This window comes from Tyto alba, unplaced genomic scaffold, assembly GCF_018691265.1.
Source record: "Tyto alba isolate M040663 unplaced genomic scaffold, T.alba_DEE_v4.0 Super-Scaffold_18, whole genome shotgun sequence".
Lineage (NCBI taxonomy): Eukaryota > Metazoa > Chordata > Aves > Strigiformes > Tytonidae > Tyto > Tyto alba.
This window is the reverse complement of record NW_024881280.1, coordinates 10,075,993-10,094,103: the sequence shown is the minus strand read 5'-3', so window position 1 is coordinate 10,094,103 and position 18,111 is coordinate 10,075,993. Positions and strand designations below refer to the sequence as shown.

At 45.2% G+C, this 18,111-nt stretch overlaps 1 protein-coding gene across 3 annotated transcripts in view; it reads left to right on the top strand.

Moving 5' to 3' along the window:
* Positions 1–18,111, top strand: part of RGS6 (regulator of G protein signaling 6) — a 292,354-nt gene that overhangs the window by 235,502 nt on the left and 38,741 nt on the right. For all 3 annotated transcript variants that reach the window (XM_042790727.1, XM_042790726.1, XM_032984584.2), the window contains exons 13-15: positions 1,533–1,643; positions 4,845–4,970; positions 14,058–14,244. In XM_042790727.1, the coding sequence (XP_042646661.1) occupies positions 1,533–1,643; positions 4,845–4,970; positions 14,058–14,244 (424 nt within the window). The remainder of the gene's footprint in view (positions 1–1,532; positions 1,644–4,844; positions 4,971–14,057; positions 14,245–18,111) is intronic.

The following is an 18,111-nucleotide window of genomic DNA, read 5'->3' as shown; positions in this document are numbered from 1 at the left end:
TCCTTTAGATAATGAGGCAACGATTCCACTGCTGTCATTTTACTGAACCGGCAAAATGTGTTTAGCAATTCCCCTTTGTTTCATTTAATTTAGTTTTTTTCCCCTTTTATTTTTGCTTATACTTGTACCAGCACCTCTGATGCCTTCTTATTTTTTTATTAGGAGCAATTCAAGTTTCACAGCAGATATCTCCTGATTGATCCTTTTTGTTGTGGCTTTTTTTTTTAACCAACCCTCTTTCTCATTGATGTCTCAGAGATTGCTGCTGCTCTCTGAAATTGGACGCTGCTCCCTCCTCCAACCCTTGACCCACAGCAGTCATGAAATGTAATTAATGAAATGAGATGAGACAGCCCTGAGTGCCCTGAGGGGCAATGGGAACCTGCTGTGGTTACAAAAGTGTATGATTTTAATGCCTCATGATAAGAGCTAGGACAAACAAAAAGAAATAATTACTGTAGAGCAGGTCAGGGAAACTTTCTGCCTTCTGTGACCCTTTGTTTCGCAGGGTCTTTTCATTCTCCTGCCTTTTTGAGATGTGGAACACCAGAGATAAAGTTTAGCATGGACAGTCACAGTGCAAGTAGATTAGTTGTTCAGTATGATGAGGCTCAATTAACTTAGTTAATTACTTGGCAAACCTAGGCAAAAAATTTAAAAAGTACCTTAGAGTATTTCCAATATAGACTAGGACAAATTTCTTTTGATTTATTTCATATATGCTGTCTTTCTTTTGTAAAAACGTGTCCCTAGCCCTGATCCCAGTGGAATTCCTGAATCACTTATGCAAGCAGACACAGTCCTTTTCCCAGGAAGCTCTTTGAATGTCATCCTAGTGAGGATTAGAGCCTATATGTCTTATCTGACCCATCATGAAGCAAACCATTATAAAGGCCAGGTGTTTTTCCAACATGCATATAATTTACTTACAGTCTAAGTTAATTATTACAAACTACTACTGAAGTATTTTATAATAGTGCTATTAGATGAAATGGTGTACCAGCATAACAAAAAAATTATCTATAGCCTGAAGCTTTGATGCTCAGGATCCTCCAAAGATTTAAGTATATTCTTAGCTACAGCACATGACCCTATTTAGATGAGTTACTCTTAATGCATAAAGCTCAGTGGGTGCAAAAGCCTGCAAAAACCAAAAGGGCGAGAGGCAGTAGCAACATGTAATGAATGAAGAGGAGCACATGCACTTCATAGCCATCCCATGGCTCTCTGGGGGAAGTCCCACCGTAGCAATCCTGATGCTGCCTCATCGGACTTTTTGTGGGCATCGTGACAGATGAACTTGAGGAAAATACTGCAGCGAACGGGTGGGTGTTTGCAGGGAAACCCTTACATGCACCGTCCCTGGGAAAAGGGGTTCCTGTGGTTGCTGAGAAACTGATTAATACCTATAAAAATAAAAAGAAGCACACAAAAAAAGAAAAGCTCTACCTCTCTGACATGTGACTGGGCATAAAGGCCCTGATTCTTTTTTTTTTCTTTTTTTTTTTTTTTTTCTTTTTTACATTTGTCAGTTTAATAGCCTACACAGAGCAGTATGTGGAATATGACCCCTTTATAACTCCTGCTGAGCCTTCCAATCCCTGGATAAGTGATGACACAGCATTGTGGGACATTGAAATGAGGTAAGAATTTGTGGCTTTAAGTAATGTTAGAGTTGTCTTGCCATTTTGCTTGTATACTCTTCCCATTGCCCTGTTTGGATAGGAAGCAGGTTGTCTAACTTTACAAGACACAAGTATATAACTCGAGTTTAAGCAGGGGCTTATGCTTTATCACTTCTTCTGTGAATTATTCAGCCCTTCCACTGGCGTATGACTTGATGTGTGGTACTCTGTAAGTCAGGTAACGGATGTTCTCATGCCTGTCAAGGACATGCACAGACTCAGGTCTGAGATTCCAGATTAGGGTACTGGTAAGAGATACTTGTTTCGGCACATCTCCTTCGACCCTTGAGAGCCTGCTCTCTGGTTCTCCCCCAGCTGCAGTGTTCCAGCCCTGCTCCTGCCTTGGGATTGCATGAAAGATGCTGCTGGCAGAATAGCATGGGTTACATGGCAGTGGCCATTCCTTCTGTGCAGAGGTAGATTTGGCACAGGAACCAGAAGAGTGTAGCCCACATGTGTGAGACTTAGCAGGTGAGAATTATAATAGATTAACGAAGTGAGTTGGGCCTCACCTCTCTGTGAACAAGCTGGCTTGTCTCTGTTACGGTGTCTAACAGGTGAAAAGGAGGAGGAATGACTGCAGGACCTCCAATGCCTTGCACCTCAGCGACTTTCTCCAAAAAAACCAAGCACAGCCCTGCAATTTAGATTGTCTTTTGCCCATGTGATGCTGGTGCAAGGGAAGTCTGGCCGGTGTCTACATCTCTTGCCATCACAGGCTATCCACAGCCCTTGTGGTGGGGCTAGAGTTCTCCTGCCTGCCTCTACACCTAGCAGCTGTTGCAGCAGGATTGAATGGCATCCCCAGGCCATGGATCACCTTCGATACTTGCTCGCATCCTATGACCAACTACTGCAAGTGCTCAGCAGCTTCTCCTGGTGTTTAGCTTCTGCTGTTTGGCACCAAAGCTGAACTGGGAGTTCACTTTAGCAAATCTTTGAAAAGAGAATGCCAAACCTAATCCTGTCTGTTCTTGAATAATAATGTAAAGTTTAAGATGGTACCAGCCTAACAAAGTCATTTCATAGCGAATCGGTGTTCAGGAAAAGGCCAGTTTTTTTCCCTGTTTAAAAACCATGTGGTCGGGTTGTAAAAGATTTTTTCACCTGCTTCTCTGGAATCTCTGCCCCTCTTCACATAATTTTAATATTTTGGATTTCCTTTTTAGTCAGTTTCTGTCATTTTCTCTATCCTCCCTAGCAGAGCTAGAACCAGATACAAAATACTTATCTGGAGGAACCCCCACCCACAAGGTAATCCAGGCATCCATTATTTCTGCATCTGTTGAGGTAGTTGCAAATCCCAGAAAAGGTGTCTGTGTTCTTGAATACAATTAACCTGATGTCACGGCCTTTATAGGAATTGAAAATAAATGCTTGGCTTCTGCTGTGATTTCAGAGTTAAGGAAGGTGATTCTCCTGCTGATGAAAAAGAGAAAGTTGTATTATTGGGAGATGGAAGAACAAACAGCTCTGTATTTCCATTTTATTCTCTATTGTAAGAGAACTCACTGCATCTGCATTTAGTTGCAACTTGCATGAATAATTAAATGATCCCTGAGAGCTGCGGTAGTCCATGTGTTGCCTGCAAAGCTGTTTCCTCAGCTAGGAGAGCGGAGCCTTTGCTCAGGAAAACAGAGCCTCTCACTTCTAATGGTAAGGGCCAGTTGCCAGACACGGACAGCCCTGTGCCACTGCAGTTCATCCTTCATGGCACTCAGGACTCAGGAAATGCCACAGAAAGCCTTCAATTTTAGAGAGCACTTTGGCCTTTTCATCTGTGCTAGAACATTGTGCAGCGGCAAGAAGAGTAGCTACAGATCTCTGGGTTCAGCAGGAAATTCCCTGAGCTGAGCTCGTGCAGAGCTCTGCACAAACATGGCTTTTATGCCCCCACGTCCCAGCTGGCTCCCTTAGCAGGTAGGCTGGCATCTGCGCCCTCGTCCTCAGCGCTGCTGGCCCCTGGGTGAGCGCAGGAGGAGCCCTGAGTGCTCTGCACTTCGAGTGAGGACATGCCCACCAGCTTTGCTTAGTCTTTACACCAAGAGGAAATCAAAGCGGGCATTTTATTTACCCCTTGGTCTTACTGGTCTTCAGCACAGATCGCCACTGTCCCTTAGGGCTCCAGGATTAGGAATCGCGGTGGACATGACGAGATGCGTAGTTTAATAGATATATACTGTTAACGGTGGCTCTACTGTCACAAACATGAGCAGCTGAGCTGTATTTTAATGGTTATCTCATAGTATGATGCCATCATACCAGAAGCTTTCAAACACTTTGTGAGCCCAGATTACGCTCTCATGCACAGACTGTCTCATAGGATCCTCGTGATTCCCAGGCACTGCCTCTCTCCATAGGCATCTCTGCAACATGCCTGGTAATTCAAACAACAGCTTATGTAAGTGGGGTTGTATTTAGAAATAATTTAGCAGAAAGATTGTTAGTAATTTGGGGTGCCTCTGCATCTCAGTGTCCCAGCTGAGACACAAAATAAGAGTCTGATTATCATGGAGGGCAGGAGGGAGATGCTTTTTAGTCTTCCAAGATTTAGGCATCCAAAAATCAGAATCACTGAAAAATAAAAGACCGCAATCCAGTAATCATTTTTAGAAATTTTGTCTGCACTGCTTCTTAGTGAAACTGCTTTTTTAATGCAAATGTGGAACTGAAAATCTGAAGCCAGTTCCAAGTGACCAGTCAGCACTGTGTGGGACACAAGGAGATGCACTGGAGCTCACCAGCGGCTCAGGGAACACTGCTGGCAAATTTCTGCCTTGACATATAAGAAATCCCAAGGTACATTTGAGGAGATATATAAGAAGTGCATAATGGATAATCATTCAAGTGTGGTATGCTGTTCTTTACATGAAACCTACCAGAAATTACTCTGAAAATCATGTCATTCACTGTCTCTCTTTTTGCCATGTACATAGCACCCAGATAGTACAGTTGTTTTAATGATGACCCTGGTCTTTATAACTTCTTTTTGTATTTTATTTGCTAACTTGTATTTCTGCAAAACCTTGAGAAAAAAACCACCATCTCCTTGTCTGATAATCTTTCTTCCTTTGCTGCTTAGCAGAAACAGCAGCAGCTGCTCAGACAGCAGGCAGAAATGCACATTCCATCTGTTTTTTCCCTTCTCTCTCCAAACAGCAAAGAACCTAGTCAGCAGCGTGTGAAAAGATGGGGTTTCTCCATGGATGAGGTGCTGAAGGACCCAGTCGGACGAGACCAGTTCCTTCGTTTCCTGGAATCAGAATTCAGCTCAGAAAACCTCAGGTGAAACATTTTTTGACTTGAACTAAATGAATGGGACCAATCCTACACTCCTGAACAGGTGAAATGCAATGTTTGGTCTGTCTTGAACTGCTAAAAGCACCCATTTGAATAAAGTTAAGAGTGGCAGGATTTGGCCCACAGCACTTCTACGGGTGCCTATACTAGAACTGTGTAAGTAATCTCAGGAACAGCGTTTGGCAGAGCCAGTGTTGTCATGTATCATATGCAAAGGCTTGCAAAGTTGTGATAATGTGATGAGGCATGGCATATTGCTATTAAGATCCTTAACAGTGTATAGGATTTACATGTGTATTTGTGGCAGGGGTTGTGTGTGGGAAATGGTATGGTGATCATGTGGCTAAAAACTGTTGCAGTACTGGCACTCACCAAATCAAGTTTGCAACAGCTACTTTTAATTCTGGCACCTCCTAACTATCTGAGAGCTTGACTCTCACCTTAATAGCACTCTCCTATGAGGGGATTCTGAGTACCTGGCTTCTCATGTTGTGAAGATGACAAAACTTCTATTATGAAACATTATGTAGACACCCACGTGATCCTACATCAGACTGGGAGTCTATAAATCTGGTGCACACAATTCTGCTACTTCAACTACAGCAGGAACAGGCTGCAGTAATAAGTTGCCATTTTTTTCGGTGAGTCAACACTAGATGAAGACAAAACCTTTCTTAGAAGACCCAGTCTCTCTGGTCTTGTCTGTAGCCCTGTTCTAAACCCAATCTCTGGCCCTAGCATGTTACTGCAAGATACAGTCCCATCGCAGAATTGATTAAAAGAAATTGGAAGTGCCAACAGCATGCCTCGTTCTGAGGTATCCATCCATCAAACAATATGCCTATCTCTTCAGGCTTTCCCGCTGCAAAACGAAGTGCTAAACTCAGCGCCTTAGGATTCATTAGTCACCCCTATGTACCCCAGAACTAACGTATTAAGCCATCTTCCCTTACTGATAGCAGATAGTTTCTCACACTGACAGAAAAAGAGAGGTCTAGCTAGATATTCCCCATAGACCCTAAGCTAAACCCACAACCCTGCCTACATAGCAAGAATATGAGTCCCCTGCTTGTCGTAGCGTTAATCAGGATATAGCCACAGGTTTTATCATACTTGCCTTGAATCTTAACTCTAATTCCAACCCTAACCCTGAAATTTGTTTTAGGGAAAGCAGCTTTCCTGATGTGGAGAGGATGAGGTCCATGTAAGAGCTGGTGTATTGTTGTATCCTGCAGATAGAACGAAATCACAACAGGTCCCATAGAAGCAAAGCAAATATACTACAGTGAGCTCTGAGAAAGAGGGGTTCCCAGGGTTATGTTTGAAACAAAGATGGGGCAAACACTGGGATTAGTGTTTAGGAATGCAGGCATTTAAATGCTGGCTTCACTGCTTGGTGCATCAAAGTCCAAAGAAAATGGGAGAGGGCTCATGTCAGCTGGAGAGGCAGCCTGAACAGGTAGAGGTTGGTACTCAGTGGCTGAGGTTATGGTTCAGACTCTCTCCTGCATAGGACAAACAGCCAAACCTACCGCCACGTTCATGCATTTGTGCAGAAGCAGGAAGATGGTGGTTAGCAGCAGGGCGGATAACCTGTGGTTGGCAGCAGGGCAGGCTGCAGCCACCAGCTTGTGCTGAAGGCGAGGGTTTAAGTTGGTGTCAGGGTGCCAGTCTGTGCTCTCGTACTCTTCTGTGTGGGATCCTTAACCTTGCTCCTTAACTGAGGTACAGAAGGTCAGAGGCACTTCACAGGTATCTGCAATGATCCTTACTGGCTCCTTCCTCTGGTTGGTCCTGGAGACACAGAAGGATCCAGTAGTAGTGTAATCTGACTGTCCTAGACATGGCAGTATCCAGTAGAAAACACTTTTTTTACAGAGTCTGAATTGCACTGCAGAGACTTTGTTGTGGTGTTTCGGTGCCATCTCAGCACATAGTTTCTTTGGGGCAGTCCTGTTCCAGTAGGCCCAGTGATCATTGGCAGAGACAGCCAGAGAGCTTGCCATTTCACTGGGAGAACTGTGCCTGCTCCTGGGATGAGGAAATCTGCTGTCAACTGAGCGTGCAGTCAGTCCGTCGGGGTTTGGTCTTTGCTGGTAGTGAGTGGGATTGATGTCGTTCTTAGTTTACACCAACTAGGAACTCCATTGTGCAGCCTTTAAGTTTGTGTTTTGTTAATTTGCTTCACTTAGAAAATCAAATACACTAGTAAAGCATGTGAACAATTGCAACTTCAGTGCAGTCTGATAGCCTGAGAGATCTGAAAGGGAAATTCCCCAGAAAGTGACTTTAAGAGACATTGGAACTGACCAGCGTATTTATCAGATTTGCCTGTTTGAGGAGAAATACAGAAAGCATGCCAGCAGCAAAAGGGTGAAAAATCAACACACTTTTATGTTTGCTATTTTTAAAAACCTCAAAGTTACTTTGTAAGATAAACAAGGGAGTGTTACTAAATTACATAAATGAGCTTAAAATTTTATTGCTGAACAGGTACTGAACTTGTATGTGCTTACTGCACTTATGTACAGTAGTGTTCATTTGCGATTGAATTATAGTGATGAAGTGCAAGATTCATATACTGTATTGAAATACTCCTCAAATGGGTTTTCTGAAATACATCTGCAGTTGCATTAATGAAATCCAGCAGGTTTTATGGCTAGTGGGTGTCCCCCACGTTCATCCTACTCAAACAAATGTTTCATTATGAGAAGGCAAGCATGTACCTTCCTCGGTCGGTCAGAGCTGCTCCTCCTGCTGATGTGTGTTCTCTTTGGGTTTGAGATGGCTTGTAGCAAAGGGAGGCAGCAAGTCAGTGGGCTGGGAGAGAGAGGTTAAATGCCACATCCTTTTTGGAAGGCACTGGTATCTTTATTAGTTAATATGGGAACATTGCTATCATTATTATGGTATTGGCTTACATGGTATCATTACTATCTAATATTATATCAGTATTAGCAAGCCTGCTTAAAGCTTTAAATAACAATAGGACATAAAGGTAGAAATATTAATGAAGAAAGCTGGAATAGGTTGGATTGTTAGCCATGGTGCTAGAGAGCAGGAGGCTCTCTAGAGTTCAGGTGTGGCAGAGAAAGCTCCTGACTTCTCATTAAGAGTGTGTGGTAGAAAGGAAAGCAGCTGCTGGATGCTTAAACGTGCAAGCAAAATCTAAGTTACACCCAACAGTGAGATTGGGATCTGCCTCACCTAATTTGGCAGCTTGGAAGCAAGTGCTTTCTCCCATATCATCCAGGCTCCCCTTAGAGTGAGAGAAGAGAAACTGAAGTCAGTGAATTGCCTGGGAAGGATTTGTTTAAACCTTAAGTGGAAACAAAACTAAAAGCACCTAAATGACACTGTAAAGCACCTGTCTCTCTACACCATCTATAAGCCTGGAGAGACTGATTCAAATAAGTGTCTGCATGGTAGACATCTACAGTTAAGTGAGATGCACCCCACCCAAGCCCTGGGAAGCTGCAAGGAACATTCCAAGGGCACAGTATCTGGCACCTTGCTAGAAAAATTACATTCACAGTTATCTTTTAAGGACTCTCCTCCCAGAGATCTGGGAACTGTTGCAGGAGGGATAGGGATGTATTCTCTCTTGGGAATCTCTGTAGGATCTTCATTAACACTGATGGGAGTCCTGTAGGCCCTTGTGTTGTCCTCAAGGCAGATCTGAGAAAGTGACTGCTGGAAAACCTAGAAATTCCTGGTAGTGTTAGAAAAGATTTCATGGAGTGTGCACTTGAGAATGCTTTTAAATTAATGTAATTGAGTGATATGGCAAGGGTACCAAATTCTTCTCTTACACCCAGTGGTGCAAGTCCCAAATCACAGGGTTGTCTGTGGTGTGGGGTATTTTCATATCTTCCTGGCTGAGAAAAATTGGTCCCAGTGGGGGTCTCGAGTGAGGCAGTGCCAGAGATAGCAGCAGACTAGACTCGGTGACCTCCCGGGTCTCCTTCCAGCTGTGTTTCTGTGTTCTAATAAACTTGCAGGATCATGTCCACCAGTCTCCTGGGCTCAGCCGAGCCCTGTAACTTATTTATTTACTGGCTGTCCATTATTTATGTGAGAGCAGGAAAGCCAGTCAGTTGGGTATTTTTCTCTCTGTTTTTATTTTAACTCTTTTTCTTGCTCTTTTTTATTTCTCCTCTCTGTTGCTATCTTTCATCTACAATTTGTTTTGACTATGTTGATTTTTGAAGTACCCAAAATACAGCAGACAAAATGCCAAGCTTCAATTAAAAAAAAAAAAAAAAAAGGCCAGCAGGGAGTTGTTATACATTTTTTATGACCTGGAAATCTCCTGAGACATCTTGAGATTGCTGAGATGTTCATCTAACTGGTGGATTGATTTATTTTTTTTTTTCCCAACTTCAAAGAGTGTCAGCTGGAAAGAGAAACAACTAAGTGGAAATATGGGACATGGGAATTTTACCCGAAGGGGAAGGAGACTGCACACCTGTTTATAGACCTAAATAGAGAGCACATGGCACTTTATAGGAATGCACTGTGGAGCTTGTGATGCACGAATGCAGGCATTTTGTGCATTATTGTGAACATATGTTGAAAATCGAGTTATTCAGAAAATAATTTTACCTGCAGAAAGTGTTTATATCTCTCATGACCTCTAATGGCTGAAACTTGTTGCCAATTTTTTTTTTTTTTTTAACGTTTTTGTCAGGAAAGGAAAAGTTGGGGCATTGCGGAGAGCACATGTATAAAGTACAACCCACCCAAGCCCCTTGTTTCCTAAATAAAAAGCATTTTCACAGGAAGTTTCTAACCACGCCCGAAGCCACGGAACCGGCAGGCCCAGCACAGGGCCTTTAGGGCTTGGTCACGGGTGTCTCGTGGAGGGGGCAGTGCCGGGAGGGGGTTATCCCGGGTGTGCCGTTGGAAAGGGCTGAGGGGGTTTTTCCCGCGCGTGCCGTGGAAGGGGCAGTGCCATGGGGGTTTTCCCGCGCGTGCCGTGGAAGGGGCGGTGCCGGGGGGGTCCCGCTGTGGGGGCGGCCGGCAGCCGTGCGTGTCCCCGCCTGGCCAGCAGGGGGCAGGGCAGCGCCGCGCCTGAGGGGGCTGCGGGCACCGGGCCCGTGGGGCCGCGGCCCGGGCGGGACGGGCGGCGAGCAGGGCCCCGGGGCGGTGTGCGGGGTCTCGGCCCGGCCGGCAGGCTGCCCTGCGCCTCCAGGAGTGAGGTGCCGGCGTCTCTCCGTGCCCGGCTGTCATATTCGCGAACAAACGGGCATCATGTTTGCTGGCGGGTTTAGAGAGGAGGGAGGGGGAGGCCGGCGGGAAGCTTGCCCTCGCTCGCTCCGGCACTGAGGCCTCCCTGGAAACGCGGCAGGGCGCTGGGGAAGGCCTGTGCCCTCAGCCCCGCCGCGGGTGCCCGTCCCCGACGTGCCCCACGGAGGACAGGGTGCTGCTGGTCGGAGCCCCGCCAGGCTCACCGTCCCACGGATCTCGCTGCTGAGCAACACAAAGATGTACATATTTCCTCTGCCTGAGTTGCACGTTGATTTATACCTATTACTTTAATTCATTTCCCCTCCCACCTGCGATGTTAAAATGGTATTTCTCGGTGAAGGGAAGTGAGAACAAGACTGCGAATGGTGAGTGATGTGAGACGGGGGGTGCACCTGATCCTTACATGGAGCTGCTGAGGCAAGGAGAGGAGTACACTCATATTCCGATTTCAGATAGTCACTTGGTGATTTCACTGTCAAGCCAGGGGCAGCATGTCCCCCTCCAAGATGGGGATACAACACTGTCCTTACGTTGACAGTTGTTCCTTTGTCTCTTAAGTCTTCCATATTTTGGCTCCTGATCTGGTTTTAAAATTAATTTTTGTTTTACAGTACACCTCAGAAGCAAAGCCCTGTCCTTCCTCAGCAGTCTTTTCACTAAGGGGCATCTGCAAACAGCAGCCCGCAGTGACTGAGCACCTCCGCAGTGCCCTGTGGGGAGCCAGAGCAGGCACGCTGAGGCCCAGGAGCTCTTGGTGCCCTGAGGGGGCTGCATAGGATAAATTGCCAGTACAGGATATCTCCTGCAAGTGACAGCAGCTTAATTACAAGCTGGATGAGGCTGGAATGGTTTATGCCTTTGACAACAGTTTAGGGCACTGTATTATCAGCCTTCTCCAGATCTTACATGCTGTTTTATAAAGGGCAAAGAACCTGTGATCAGTGCTGCTGTTCCCTCTGTGCAGACAGTCCCTGTGCCAGTCCTGCTCAGCTTATAGGGCACCTGCAGAGAGGACACAGGAGGACATCTCCCTCCTCCCCTGCCCTGTGCAAGAAGTGTCCACTGGAGATCTGCCTCCCTGAGAAAGGGAGGAGACAATGCGGGACCTGCTCCTGACTGCTTGTGAACTTGAGGCTGGGCTTGCGCTTCAGAATTTGTGGGACTGACTTAGTGCGTTTGCACTTTATAATTAAGCACAAATTCCAGTGCAGCCATCGCGTGTCTGCTCATTTCCTGGGCAGAAATACCTTCTCTCTTGCAAATGCTGTATAAATCCCATAGGCAGTCCTGCTTATGCATTGGCTTCAGGATGATTCCTCATGGCAGAGAATTTGCCTTGGAGTCGAGGCTGCAGGGCTGGGTACCCCTCTTTGATGTTCCTCAATTTTCAGATACCAGCTACAGTGAATAGCTTTGAAATTTTTACCAAGACAAAACTCCCCTTTGCCTTGAAGAGGACATCCAGCCTTGGGCATGAATTCACAATTGCTTTCAGTAAAAAGAGCTTGTTCTTGTTAGTGTCAGGTTGGTCTGGTTGGTTGGTTTTCAGATTGAGCCAAATGGTTATTAAAATGGATGGTGCTCTTGTTCTGGCAAGCTGTCACTTCACAGCGCACCCAGTTGTCTCATGAGCATGCTTTCCCAGCCCGCCTCCCCGGTTCCAAGGGCAGAAGATAAGCCAGCAGAAAACATTCTCTCTAGCCAAGTGTTTGGCTGAAGTGTCCCAGCTCCTCTGGAACGATTAGCATCTTCTCTCTCTATCCCTTTTCTGCATTCACATGTTCCCATCGCAGCTGAAATTGAATGATAAAATATTTTCGAAGTAAAGAAAGCCACATATGGCATCAGATTGTTGCACTGTGAGTGCCACCCTTTACTCTCTGTGTGGATGTGATAAGTGAGGGTGTCACTTATGGTTCAAATAACAAGGCAGAACATCAGGCTCACTTAACGTCTCAAAGGTGGAAAAGGACCGACTGTATACTCCCTTGCGCCAGCCCCAATTACTCTATTTCAGTTTATAAAACCAAATGTCACTGTGTGAGCACCACCGGTACGTGAATCCACAGGTACTGCTGTGGTGTCTGAGTGTACCCCGACCCGTTTTACTGACAGCCTGCCAGGGAGCAGGGAAAACCATATGAAGGAATACGATCAGTGTCTCGGGTGAGTGAGGGCTGTAGCATTAGGTCCCCTCCTGGTATGGGAGGAGCAGGGGACAGGCAAGGAGGATTTAGCCTAGCCTTACCTACAGTGCAGATGTCTTTTTTTCCCCAAATTGGCTGTTTCCCTCCATTGCAGGTACAGGACCAGGCTAAATGGGTTAGTGGCCTCATTTGATTATGATAACCCCAGTGTTTCTGGGGTGGTTAGGTACTGCCTGCGGACGGTAGGGAAGCGAGGGTCAGAAACAGTGCAGGAGTCACCAGGCTGCTGGTTCCTCCACCCACAGTGGCTGCCAACAGGATTTTGGTTTGGGAGAGACTGTATCTTCCTTCTTCCTCCATGGGGGAACATCTACCTTAGTGATAGCACGCTGGCACCATTGGATCATTCAGGGTGGGAAATCAGGCTTTCAGCTAAAGTTCAGCTCGTTTGTTTAGTAGTCTCCTATAACAAGGGGGGACACAGGATTTTTCTGAGTTGTGCAGCTCTTGCCGATCCTCTGAACAAACAGTGACACAGACAAACCCTGTCCCAACTGCACAGTCTACTGAGCAGAGTTAAGCGTGCGGGGCAGGGACGGCCAAGTCAAGCCTCCTTGTCGTCTCTGGGCAGTGGGCTCCTTTGCCACGGGGTAGGAAAGAGCTTGCAGGCGGCTGCAAAGGTCCCCTCTGTACCTGTTCGCCTTGTAGCCCTCAGCACTGTTGTTGTATCCATTCAGCCAGGTTGCAGGACCTGGGTACCCAGAGCAGAGGCCTCGGGAGATATCTTCTTGCTAGAAGGTAGAGTTGACCGAACCAGAAGGCTACTGGGGACTGTGCATCTTCTGAATTAATCACCTGAAAGATCATATTTCTGTCAACAATAAATAAATAAATAAATAAATAAAAACCAGCACCACAACAAAATACCTTTTTTTTTTTTTTTTTCCTAGGGTAAAAGATAATGCATGTCACTCTTGCAAAAGTATTTCATGGCCTTTGGTTTTACAGAGCAAGATGTGGATTATGCCCTTAGCTGTCAAAGAGATTATCTTCTCAAAGTTTATGAACTTATTTTAGTCCGTAAGTGTGGTCCAGTCTGGAAAATATCCCTGTGAAATTATAGTATGACCATGACAAGATTAATTTCTTCCCATGGTCATCCATCTGAATGCTGGTCAGTTTACAAGTCAAAAAAAAAAAAAAAAAGGAAAAGAATTACTCTAAGTGCCATTGCTACAACTTCACCCTAGAAATGATATGAATATTAAGTTTGTTCAGCATTTTGCATTCCCTGCGGATGACCGATCCTGCAGGCAGGAATGACCAGTGGATTGCAGCGGGGCTGTGGGAGGCAGAGCCCGCTCCCCCGCGCCGGCTCTGGAGGTTTCCTGTTTGCATGCCTAACGTCCCGCTTCTGCAGGGGCAGTCTGAGTAAGGACATATTACTTCTTAAAGTCACTGTTCTGATCTTAGCCATGGTGTAAGGTTTTGATGTAAAGTATACCATACCCTCCCCTGAAATCATGCTAAGTGGAGAGTCTTCAGTGAGTACAGCTATATGTGAGGTTAGACTCTATGTCTGTGTTTTGGGACTCTGCCCAGGCTTATCCACAAAGTCTTATCTAGATTTCTCTCTTTTTCTCTTTTCTCCCCTTTTAATTTTTGCCTAGTACAGGTTTTGGTTGGCTGTCCAAGATCTCAAGAAACAACCTCTACAGGACGTAACCACCAGAGTGGAAGAAATCTGGCAAGAGTTTCTAGCTCCTGGGGCCCAAAGTGCTATCAACCTGGATTCCCATAGCTATGAGAAAACGAGCCAAAATGTCAAAGACCCAGGGAGATATACATATGAAGATGCACAGGTTTGGTTTTGATTTTGTGGAACTACTGCTAATAAAACTCTCAGTTTTACTGTGATATTCTACTATCACATTGTCACTGCTCACTTGTAAGAAAAAGGAGATGCACAGTTGGAAGTGACTTTGAGGATATCTATTCAAGCTGGGTAAATGATATTTTCTTTGAATCTATCAGTTATAACAGGCTAATGCTCCTCTGGGAACAAATGTTCCAAAATTTACAAGTCTGCAAGGCGCAGCGAACTGGAGCTATGTCTCAGAGAAAGCAAAGATGAAAGAGTGCTATAAAGTTCAGTTTGGCTCTCTGTACTCCCTGTCACCACAGTCTGGAGTATTTAAAGAATGGCTGATAATCATATCAAAATCCTGGTTAATACATGTTTTTTATAATTTATTTTTTATAGCTAATTTCACCCCCCCGCCCCCCGTGGCCAAACTGCAAATGCAGCAGCTCCCTCCAACGCAGCTAGAAACTTGCCCACCAGACATTACCTTAGAATAATGATAGGACAGTAGGCAATGCAGTGAGCTTAATCCTTCCCTCCTAAGGGCCCCAGATTTATCAGGGAAATTTTACAGATAAACTGTACACAGAAAATGCCTATAGGAAAACAGATAATTTGAGAAAGACTGCTACAAGCAAGGATAAAGCTGCATAACCTTCTGAGAAAGTGAAAACATCATTTTGTGAAGGCTAAAAAATAAAAAGGAAGAAGGGATCATTTGGCAAATATTACCAGGGACACAATTAAAAGATCTCCTTCTCGTAATCATTTTTATCAAAGGCATGTAGTAAAACCAACAGCAAATGAAAAGAATTCTTGTTCTTGTATTTTCTTTAAATTGGCGTTCAAAGGCAGTTCTTCAAAATACTCCACTAACAAAATATTTCCATCTCAGGGGAGATGTTGTGGACCACTTATACAAGGTTAGGCAATGAATTTTTCAAACCAGCATCAAATATGGTATTTTCCTGAATTCAATCTTGCTCCTTGGGGCAAGCATAGAAGGAATGTACGCAAAGTTTCAAGGCAATCCCCTGTGAATATCAGGCAACTTAAATGTTCTTTTTAAAGCTGAGAAACACAGGAGTATGAAGACATTCTGGCTAAGATGTGTTTTTTGCTTTGCAGTTACAGTGAACAAGAACTGCAAATTTGCATCACCTGAAAAAAAATTATGATGGCAAAATGCAGGCTAAAGCAGATAGGTGAATAATGGGGGAATTGATTAAATTGATAAGTAGAAGTACTGAGAATAAGATGGATGTTTAGACAATGGGTATTTAATCAGAAGAAGACAGGGAGGATTTAGGTTTGGACTGATCAGTTCACAATGTAATTGCCATTCAAAGAAGAGTTGATGAAATCAAGCTGGAGCTCTTGCAGTTAGACTGCAATTTTAGGTCCTTGGGTTAATTTTATTTCAGAGGATTTTTATGCTGACAGATGTCCTCAATTCATCTGTTTTGGTTCACAGACACAGAAGTATGAGGCAAAGGTAGAACTTCAGGCCCAGCTATGGTCCTCTTGGAGACTGAATACTGTGACAAGTGACAACAGGGCAATGTGGAAGGTGAACCCAGTTACCTTCTTGTGCAGTGGACTTCTGGTAGCTCTCCAAGAAAGCTGCTTCTGACTGCTTGACAAGGTAGCTAGGAAGGCTGTCTAACAAAAGCAGGGAGAAACGGGACACTGTTTAGGGGCATAGTGCCATGGCAGAGCTGGAGCAATGTTGGCTTTTACTGGCTTGTCCTGGAGAGGCAACATTTTTGTTTGCACATCCGCTTCACAGGAGAGAATGTGGGTCCCCCCCAGTGTACTCTGAATCTCCCAGGTACTGCCCTGGCATCTCCCCCAGGTCAGCCCTGCCACCTCAAGGGCTCTGCTGTCCATGAGTCTGCAGCAGGTGGTAGCCCAGCTGCCTTGTCTCGGCACCCTGGCACTGGGAGCCTATGAGAGCTCCCACACATCCCGCATTCCTAGGGACTCAACCAAACACAACCAGTCAAAACACCCCACTGTGGGAGGGAAAATATGAGTGTTGTCCTGTCCTGTGTAGCTTTAGCACAAAGAGGAAAACAACTGAAATGTCCTTGTGATTAAAGAACAAGAAGAAATTTAGTTTACTGAACAGCACATTCTTTGAATGCCTGGCGCTCTGAAATACTAAGTCTGAGAGGAAAGAAAAGGATTGGCTGAACTGAGAAAATGAAATTGCTGCTACTGTATTGGAAAAATAGGAGAAAGTGATGTGGCACTCTAGCCTCCATGCTGACCTGGGAGACATGCAAAATGCCAGTTCCGTAGAAGTGCTGGAACAAGCACATTGCCGTACTTGGGAAGGGGAAGGCATAGCAGAGCACGCTATACTTCAGGCTGGTGAATGGGTTATAACCGTAAGTCAGAAGCAAAGCATCGTCTGTTACCAGGTGCTTTACAGTGTACATGGATGTGCTTCTTTGCACATCCTTGGCTCCCAGCCCCAAAGAGCTCTCCCAACTGCTGCATGACCATCTGGTAAGACAACTGGCCTAGAAGGAGAAAGGAGGACTCCTGACAAACATGCCTCTCACTTAAGACCTCTTTGTCCCAAGGCCACTTGCACTCTTGAAGGCAAATGCTTCCTCTATTTAAGAACAGTGACACTGAAAATCTCAGTTCCAAACATCCTCAAAGGGCTCCTAATCCAAACCTGAATTTGGTGTACATTTACTGTTTCAGACAGACCTCTCTCTAAGATGGATTCCTGTATTACAGGAGCAAGTGTTTTGCCATTTCCCCATCCCAGCTTAAGATATTTGCCCTGTTGTGTGTCCCTCGCTGCTGCTGCGCTCTGCAGTCCTGCACTGCTCCACTTGCACAGAGCTGCCTTCTCTTGCCGTGTCTCCTGCGTGTGCCCTTGCCCACCCCCTGCCCCGAGCAGAGCCTGCTGTGCCAGCTCAGCCTGTGCTCGCCTCCCCCAGCCACCCAGTTTGCTGGCATCCCCCATCCTTGAGCGGCACAGCTCCTGCTCCGAGCTCTGTCCTGCTCCTCAGCTCTGCCAGCTATCTTGATCTGCAGCACCTTTTGTCATTTTAGAGCTGGGCCCCTCCAGAGGAGAGCCTACCAATTTAGCTGATTATTTTCGGCTCTTAAACAACTGTCCACTGAGTAAAATATTATGATTATCAAACCATTTTCACTGGGGAGTAAAGCAGCTTTTAATACAAGGGGCACCGTCAGGAAAGGTCAGTTCAATTAAACAGTGAACTGCTTAGCAGGATGCAAGCTCCCAGAGGAGTTATCAGCATCATTGAACAACCAGTGTGGGGCCCTGCAATATGAAGCAGGCACAGCCGGCTCTGGAAAGTAAATAGGTTTGGGTCCATCTGAATGGCCTCTTTTGGCTAATGAAGCTGCTGACAGCCAGAGTAATTCATCTTTAACATGGGAACCCAGAGCTGTGAGTGTGACAATTATGGCTTATCTCTACAATATGTTATTAGTTTTTAAACATCACACACACACACACCTTCAAGCATCTCCTTGCCTCTCCTGAAATGTCTTTCTGCCTTCAGAAGGTCTTTAATTCCTTCTTCAGTCCCTTGGCATTGGGAACTAGTATCACCTGATAGTAATGGTGCTTGTAGGGGCATTTACTGGTAGGCTTCAGTGCCAGGTATATTATAGTAAGGTAAGCCACATAGTTAGCTTTGGAATTATTTTCCTGTTTGCTTTGTTTATTCTTCTTTAATAAATAGAGTTTTAGATTGACATTCCTTTACCTGAACTAATTGGCAATTTTTTTCTGTGAAGATGATTCAGGGAAATCCAGTTCTAATCTGGGCTCAGTTAGGGATTTTAACTGTACTGTGCAGATCCTTGGCTA